At 47.8% G+C, this 9065-nt stretch overlaps 1 protein-coding gene across 1 annotated transcript in view; it reads left to right on the forward strand.

Annotated features, from left to right (window-relative positions):
• Positions 1 to 3666, forward strand: part of Siglecl1 (SIGLEC family like 1) — a 32150-nt gene extending 28484 nt beyond the window's left edge. Inside the window, exons 5-7 of the mRNA XM_041677406.1 lie at positions 787 to 884; positions 936 to 1000; positions 3538 to 3666. Of these exons, the coding sequence (XP_041533340.1) occupies positions 787 to 884; positions 936 to 1000; positions 3538 to 3666 (292 nt within the window). The remainder of the gene's footprint in view (positions 1 to 786; positions 885 to 935; positions 1001 to 3537) is intronic.
• Positions 3667 to 9065: the final 5399 nt, after the last annotated feature.

A 9065-nucleotide genomic window follows, 5' to 3' on the forward strand; every position in this document is an offset into this window, starting at 1 on the left:
TAGCTGTCTATCAGGGGAAGAGGAAGAAGAGGAATAAAGTGGTACAGTGTGGAGAGGAGCTGGAGTCAAAGGCAAATGCAGGTTGGAAATATTGTACAGCATACTTAGAACCCTGGGTTCAAGCTCCAGCACTGCATAAACCAAATGTTGTGGTGCATGCCCCTAATAATCCCAGCACTCGGGAGAAAGAGACAGGAAGATCAGAAGTTCAATGTCATCATCTTTAGTGTGGTGAGTTCAAGGTTGGCCAGGGCTGCCTGAAACTGTCTCAATAGGCAAGCAAACAAATAAATAAATAAATAAATAACGAAGCATTGCAGAGATGGCTCAGTAGTTAAAAGTACTGGCTACTCTTGCAGAAGCGTAGGTTTAGTTCCTAGCACCCACATGGTGGCTCACAACCCATAACTCCAGTTCCAGAGGATCTGCCACCCTCTTCTGGCTTCCGAGGACACACATGTGGTGCACAGACATACATTCAGGCAAAACACCCATAAACACTAAATAAAAATAAACAAGCTTTTAAATTGAAATTCAGAAAACAAATAAATTAAATAAATAACGACTTCTACAGCTGGCCCATCTGAACCCCGCGACCTGTTAAGCAGGGAGTCCTGATTACACAGGATGTGTTACCAACTTACAGAGAAGTTAGGTGGCTTTCTCTAGACAGCACAGCAAGCAGGATCCTTTTGAGACTTCAGTCTTGAATGCTGAACAGAACCAGAGAGCACGTGGGGAGGCAGAGGCAGGAAATCAGAACTAATCAGAAACACATTTCCTTAGAATGAAACTTCTCAGGATGCAGAAGGCAAAGAAGTGTGCACAGAGGAGAGCACAGCAGGACTCTGAGCCTGGACCAGAGGGAGACTCCATCGTGAAGTGTGCACAGATGATAACAGCACAGCAGGACTCTGAGCCTGGACCAGAGGGAGCCTCCATCGTGAAGCCCAAGGAACCTAGAAAATCCAGAACCATGTCACCTGGGAAGCAGCTCTCAGTGAGTGCCCCAGCGTCACAGTGGAATCCGGTCTAGCAGGACAGCATTAGTGGGAGAAGTTTGTGTGCTGCTTTGGAGGGAGTGCCCAGTCTGTAGCCTGCATAGCACACGATTAGCTTGAGGGTTGTTTCATAGGTACTGAAGCTGAGGCCCCAGAGTCTCATGGAAGAGACTAAGAAACATAGTTTAAAGGATTATAAGAACTATCAACACACACACACACACACACACACACACACACACACACACACACACACTATGAATCCCCACTGGGAAGTGGGTTGATGCCCCCCCTGGCAGTAGTGGCAGCATCAGAGTGGAAACCACAGGTTTGGCCTCTGGTGTGCAGTAGGCAGCAGTCACTAACAGACTAAGGCCCAAGTCCGTGCCAAGTGCTTGGAGACTCAGTTCTGTGACCAAACACCTGACAGAAGCAACTTAAAGGAATTGATTTGACCCATGGTTCAAGGGATGCAGTCTCTAATGGTCAGTATTAGCTGTCAGCTGGACAGGATCTAGAATTACCCATAAGATGGGCATCTGAACATGCCTGTGGGCTTGTCTTGATTGCGTGGATTGAGGTGGGCAGGCCCGCCCGCTGTGGGTGGCACCATTTCTGTCGGGGATCGTAAACTGTGGGAGTGGAGAAACTGAGCTGGACACTATCTGGCATGCACAAATTCATGTTGTTCCCAGCTGTGGATGCGATGTGACCAGATGCCTCCTGTGCCTTCTGCCTTGAGCTCCCCATCTGGATGGACTGCACCTTGAACTATGAACCAAAATAAACTCCTTTTGGCTGGAGAGATGGCTTAGTGGTTAAGAGCAATTCCTGCTTATTCCACAAGCCCTGAGTTCTGTTCCAAGCACCCACCTCAGACATCTCCCAACTGACTGTGGTTCCAGCTCTAGAGGACCTCATGCTCTGGCCTCTGTGGGCACCTGCACACGTGCTCACAAGTTCACATAGACACATAAGAACACATGTTAAAAACAACATCAAGGGGAAAAAGAAGAAGCAGAGCACTCAGGCAGTAAGCAAGGCCAGGCTATGACTCTCTAAGGTCCACCCACAGTCGGCCACTGTGCCAGCCATTCATCCAGTCCCCCAAACAGTGCTACCAGCAGAAGAGCAAGTGCTCAACACAGGACCCTGTGTTCTAATTTCACATCCAAACCATGGCACCAGGTTGTTCCTTACTTCACCCCGAAGCCCACAACCCCAGGACTTCTTGGCTAAAACAGGCTGGAGACTGCCCGGTCTCATTCTTACTTCCCATGTGTGAGTCTTATTCTTAAAAAATATCCCTTGGGCGGGCTGGCGGAGCCCGCCATGAGAAAAAGCGGCGCGGGAGGGCCCGCACTGCTCTGGCGGTGGTGGCAGTAACAGACATATAAACACAGGAAATAGCCATATAAGAATTTATTAACAAGGAGAGAAAGAAAGAAAGGAAAAGAGAGAGAGGAAGAGAGAGAGAGAGAGAGAGAGAGAGAGAGAGGAAAAAGAGAAGAAGGGAGAGAGAGGAGGAGAGAGGCAGAGCCCCACGTATACACTGGGAGAGAACACAGGGAGAGAGAGCAATGGCGGGCAAGGTCAGGGGTTAAAAGGAGTAGGCGTGGCCGGGGCAGGGACTGAAAGAATAACAGTGAGTCTCCAGAACCATGGGGTTCCTGCTGCTGTTACTTACTTTTCTGTTGCTGTGTTGAAACACCAAGAGCTTGTTTGAGTTTACAGTTCCAAAGGTAGTGGCAGGCACTGGCATCAGGAGCAGGAGGCTCACTGCTCACACGTCCATATGCAAGCTAGAAGCCAAACACAGGCAGTAGTAAGTGGGGTGAGACCATAAACACTTATAGCCCACCCCTAGTGACACACTTCCTCCAGCAAGACTGGGCTCCACCCATGACACCCCAAACAGTGACACCAACTGGGGACCAAGTGATTCATACCACCCCACCAGTTCCCTCCTAACAACCTGTGTGCAGAGTTAGTGTCCCTTTGTGGATAAGCTGTCCCTTTGTGGATACTTTGAATGTGAAGCCCACTCCCGGTTCACGTAATTTGAACACCTGTTTCCCAACTGGTGCTGCTGCTGTGGAATATTATGGAATCTTTAGGAGACAGACAGAGCTTGGCTAAAGGAAGTGGGGGTATGTGTAACGGGGCAGGGCTTGGGTTTCTATATACTGTCCCGTTTATGTCTGCTCTCTGCTTCCTCTGCCCTGGGCTAGGTAGGGTGCCAGGATTAGACCTAGCCCTTACCCTCAGACAGGAACCACACTGGCAGGGGCTTAGGGTGACCCAGAGCATGGGGAAACATTTGCCTGAGGTCATCATGTACAACATCCCAGGGAGCCCCTGGTCACACCAGGCGGGGTCAAAGGGAGAAGAGGTTTGTCAGCTCCAGTCATGGTACCTTGAGGAAAGTTAAGACAATGTTTGATCCACATTTCCTTAGAGTTCCTCTTTGAGTGTGGCTACTTCACCTGTAAATCTGTTCCATTTTCTCTCTTTGCCCTGACTTCTCACCGTCCAGGAAAAGGAAGCCATCCTGAAGCCAGCGGAGTCAGCAGAGTCTCTGGAGGAAAACGCACCACATCCAAAGCTCCCACTATTCCCAGAATTTCAAAAACCCATGGAGACCCCAGAAACCCCAAGTCCATAATAAACTTGAAGTCCTGCAAATCTGAGCTCACGAAGACCTCTCAGCCTCTACAAAACCTGTGCACTCCAAGCTGTGGAGACAACTACTGGGCCTGGGCTCAGGACTTTAAAAGGTCACCTGTATGACTGGTGTTTGGTGATGGGAGTCACACGACTATGCAGTAAATGCGCAGCTGGCAGACCACTAGACAGATCCACAGGAGTCTGATCTGGTGAAGAACCCAGTGTGCAGAGCTTTGGGAACATTTGTCTTTTGGAACTGTTAGTTCTGTAGAAATTTTGTGAAATCGTGATGTTTCTCCCTTCCACTATATCCCAGCAGTGTATAAATCATTCTTTAAACGTGAGTTCTCCTGCACTGGCAACTGGATGACTTTTACCACACCAGGGAGCCCTGGTGTGAAAACATTCACTCAGCCAAATTTTTGTTCTCATAGTCAAATCTACATAAAGCTAGACTCCACAATTATCCTTATTGCCAGGACTTCTTGACAGAAAGGAGCCCTGAGCAGGAGGCAGTACGTCTGTTCTTGCTGATAAACATGTCTAGGTGACCTGAATTCTTTAGCAGCAGACTCAGGAAGGTGTAATCTACTGGCCTTTGCTCTAACCTAACAAGCTATTAATATTTATCCTTTACCTTGGTTTCAATTAACATAAGACCATAGCCCAGGAAATTAGCTGTTTATGCCTTTACCCCTAGAGATACAAGGAAAAGGCTTGAATCACTAAACCAGCCCCTGAGAAAGAAATTCCTTCTCACCTAGGTGCTGGCAGACACCCTGCTGGGGCTGCAAGCAAAATCTTCAAAGAAATTCCCTTTAACTCAGCTAGCTAGATGCTGATACAAATTAAGTACCTTTGTCTTCCTCCCAAACCCCAGGGTTACTATGGTTACCAATACCAGGGAAGGAAGCAGAAGTGCTCAGAAAGTGCAACAGCACTCTTGCGTTTTCTACAATTATTAATCACAAACTTCCAGCTTAACTAGTTAAAGTTAAGAAATGTAGTTAGCACATGAAAACATATTAGAATTTTGTATTAATCCTCTCAGTATCTACCAGGGAGCTTCACAGCCATGCTCCTTCTGAGACATGAGGTGCCTCCTTTACCTGTGTGTGCTTGTTCACTGTCTGTGCGGGTCGTCTATAAACTGAAAACTATGTGGGATGGGTAGAACAGTGAGGAACAGTGAACAACAGCGAGGGGGAGCATGGGAGGGGAAACATTAAAAGGACCTTGGAGAGAGCAGAGAAAGGATAGATGAGAATAACAAAACAACATATGTGAGCTAGCTAGTTTGTGTTATTCACCCTCAGGTATCTTTCCTCAGTTGTGCCTGCTATAGCGATCCTTCTGGACCCCGAGAGGGTTAGTGGGCTTACCCTCAACATCAACCTCGATAGTTTGGGTGAGCCAAAAGATACATGTCTCACTCAAAGGCAGGGTCATGGGAGAGAAAAATGACTGTGCACAGCCTGTGAAATAAGGAATTTTGATCCCTTTCTTCATAACCAGTACCACAGACAGGCACACAGACAGACAGACACATGCACACACACACACACACACACACACATACACACACACACACACACACACACACACACACACAATCTAATCCCAACTTAAGCGCCTAGCTTCAGACTTCAGTAGGCTCACACACTGTGTACCAGAGTGGAGACGGCTCTGTGAAAAGTGGTGCCCAGAGACACGGGTAGAGAATATACACCATGATGAATTTGAGCTCGAAGATAAAACATTGGAAGGTTATGTCATGGCACCATATCCTTACCCTTAGAATGTTGATTCCTTGGGGACAGGAGTTTGCCTGTCTTGTTTCCTTCCTCAGCAGTACTGGGAATGGTGCCTAAGATCTAAGATGTGTGCAGAACTGTTTGTGAAATTCGTGAACAAATGAATGAATGAATCATGAGCTGTCGCAAAGTTTGAAGCCAAGAAGTAGACTGAACAGATCTATAGAGACAGATTGTTCTCCGAGTGAGAGAAATGGCGTATATGGTATCTTTGGCGGGGGCAGAGGTAAGGCAGACACAGTGAACCTACTTAGGTAAACACTGCAGTGTCTTTTGGTGTTTCATGACTTTCCTGGGAAGAAGAAGAAAAAAGTGTCCATCCCCAAAGAAGACCAAAGAAGATTAACCTGGCCAAATAGGTGAATTTGTTAGAGTTGCATGCTCCCCTGTTATGTAACTGGCTGTCTTATCCATGCCAGCATCTCCTGCCTAGGCACAGGACCACCCACGGTTGGCATGCTCCCCTGATACGCATCAGTCAGAACATTCATAAAACAGACAAACTTGACTGTAAAATGTGGGGAAATGGTAAGAAGAAAGTGGACAGAGTGCTGTGAACAGGAACGGAGAGTCAGAGAGTGAACATCAGGAGGACGAGCAGGGCATCTGAAGGGACTCTGGCCACCGTGAACCTAGGAAGCAAGGCTCTTGCAGGCCTTGCCCTTTCCCCATCTTCTCTGCGGTGCTGGAAACCATTAGACTGCATTCTATTATTTGGCCACTTCCTCCTCCTGAGGTTGGCTACCAAAATCCATCTATCAAAATATTGAAGCGTAGCAATCAAACCCTCCCTTTGGTTCACCTAATTAACATGCCCAACTAAAATTAAACACCTCATAAACTGCTATTTGCCCATGGGTCATGTCTGTCTCCTCTCTATCCAGAGAGTCATTTGTCCTCCAAGACAAATACCCCTCCCCTCTCCCTCACTTCTTTCCCCTTCTCCCTCTGATGTAGGAGTGTCATATATCAATCTGTTGATTTCATTGGTTAATTAATAAAGAAACTGCTTGGCCTGATAGGTTAAGACATAAATGGGTGGAGTAAACAGAACAGAATGCTGGAAAGAAGGGAAGTTAGGCAATCATCATGCCTCTCCTCTCTGGCTCAGACGCCATGCCTCTCCTCTCTGGGCAGACGCGATGAAGCTCCAGCCCAAGATGGACATATGCTAGAATCCACCTCGTAGTGCTACACAGATTATTAGAAATGGGTTAAAGCAAGATATGCGAGTTAGCCAGTAAGAGACTAGAGCTAATGGGCCAAGCAGTGTTTAAAAGAATACAATTTGAGCAGGGCGGTGGTGGCACACGCCTTTAATCCCAGCACTCGGGAGGCAGAGGCAGGCAGATCTCTGTGAGTTCGAGGCCAGCCTGGTCTACAAGAGCTAGTTCCAGGACCAGAACCAAAAGAGCTACGGAGAAACCCTGTCTCGAAAATTAAAAAAAAAAAAAGAATACAATGTGTGTGTTGTTATTTCGGGTGTAATGCTAGCCTGCCCACAGCTCCTACTACATCCCTCATCCTTTATCTCCTGTCTTTGACTCTTATTGTCTCTCTTGGGCAAATAAATCCTTTTTTTTTTTTTCACTGAGAACTTGGTCTTGGGATGTCTTGTGCCAATACCAGTCCCTAACAGGAGTCAGTCAGAGGAAGCAGAGCACTGTGGGATTGGATTGGAGAGATGCCTTAAGTTCAGCAGCATACTAAAGATAACTCCCAGATCTAGCTTGGTTCACTGGTGAGGTTTTGCATGAGTAGGGATGCGGAATCATCAACAGGAATACGGATGACTCAAGGGTGGTGCAGCACCAGAAAACCCACCTCAGGGGAGAGAGGACTCATCAAAGCTGTAACCCTGGAGCCCCCTGCACAGCTTTCAGGGAATTGGGGCAGTAGGAGAGTCTTCTCCGAAGCAGACACTGTGGTGCGCGAGCCGAGCCGCGTATGTGTGCCATAGTTTATACAAGCTCGGGGAACAGCCTTGTAAATCTTTTAAGTCTCAAGAGCTCACAGAACCTATGTCTTACTTTCTGAGCTTTAACGGAATCGTTTGAATTAAGAGGAAGCAGTTATATGACCACAGGTGGAGGCAGAACCTTCTCCAGTGGCTTGGGCTTGCTTCTTCCAAAGAAACAAATCCCTCACAGAGGTACCAGGGTACAAGATGGGAGAGAGCGAGTGTTGTTGGTAGAGTTGGCAAAAGAGAAGAGAATGAGATGAAGGACTGGTGGAAAAGCCAAGTGTGATGGCTCAGCATACCTGTAATCCCAGCACTTTAGGCTTAAGGCCATGCTGGGCTATATAGTGAGTTCCAGTAGCAGATCGGCCTTGGCTTCTGATTAAAACTGTATCTTAAAACAAAAAGAAGAGAGGGAAGTGATGGGGCCACATTGGAAATAGGTCAGGGAGGCCTTGGGCGTGGGAGGTCCAGACCCTTCCTCCCACTTGTATGGAGGTATTGAGGCAGTGATGTCCTCTATGAGATGGCTAGTCCAGCTTTTGCAGAGTCTAGACCCTCCTGCTCAAGAAAACAAATCTTTTAACTGTAGCGCTGGCTGCTATAGGGCCCGCTCAGAAGGAAATCGGCTCCTTTTCAGCGGCCCCACCCTCCATAGATTCCCGCTTAGCACCTTCAGACTTCGGTTTGTTCTGAACAGGCATGCGCCTGCTCGTTGGTACCTGTGTGGGCGGGGCTTCTCAAGAATATCTGAGCCAGTCAGTTACGGTTTCTCAGACTTAGTACCTCCCAGTCTGCACACTGCCATTCTTCCTGTGGGTTCATCAGGGTGGGCACTGTGTCCTTAAATCAGCCGAATCAGTTTGTCCCTCTGGACTTAAATTCCCCAGCCAGTGTCTACAACTGTAAAATAGCCCCTCACGGTATGCTTTCTGCCAAGCCTCCCTGGAAAACCCAAGATAAGGCATGCTGAGGAGCCTGAAGCCCTAGGAAACCAAGATCAGGAGGGAAAAATTGGAGAAGAAATTGAGGGGAGGGACAAGAAGTTGCCAAGAGACAGCTTTGCACAGAGTGCTTACAGCTCTTGCTGAAGACTGGAGTTCAGTTCCCGAGTCAGGTGGCTCTCCAGGTGGCTCGCAATCACCTGTAACTCCAGCTCCAGGGGATCCAAGGCCATCTTCTGATCTGCATTAGCATCCAAAGACGAACGGGAGTATCGGGAGGTCAAGGCCAGCCAGGACTATAGAGGGCGTTCTAGGTCGGTCTTAGCCACACACTGACCACATATTGAGACTCTACAAAGGAAAAGAGAGCCACAAGAACAGCTCCCAGTTTACAGGTGAGAAATGTGGGTATGTATGTATGGGTGTCCATGTGAAGGCTTAGACGGCACCCTTGGGTGTTCTACTTGCTGTTTCGTTGTTGTGAAGAGACACCATAACCAAGCATTTAACTGGGGTCTTGCTTACCATTTTAGAAGGCATTCGCCTCTGATCGTCACGGTGGGAAGCAGACAAGAACAGCCGAGAGCTTTACATCCTGGTCTACAGGCAGAAAGCAGGGGTGGAAAATTAAAATAGAGGGAGAGAGACAGACAGACAGGTCTGGTGTGAGCTTTTGAAA

This window comes from Microtus oregoni, unplaced genomic scaffold (assembly GCF_018167655.1).
Source record: "Microtus oregoni isolate MIOR12 unplaced genomic scaffold, Mior012 000000F_ref0000247, whole genome shotgun sequence".
Classification (NCBI taxonomy): Eukaryota; Metazoa; Chordata; class Mammalia; order Rodentia; family Cricetidae; genus Microtus; species Microtus oregoni.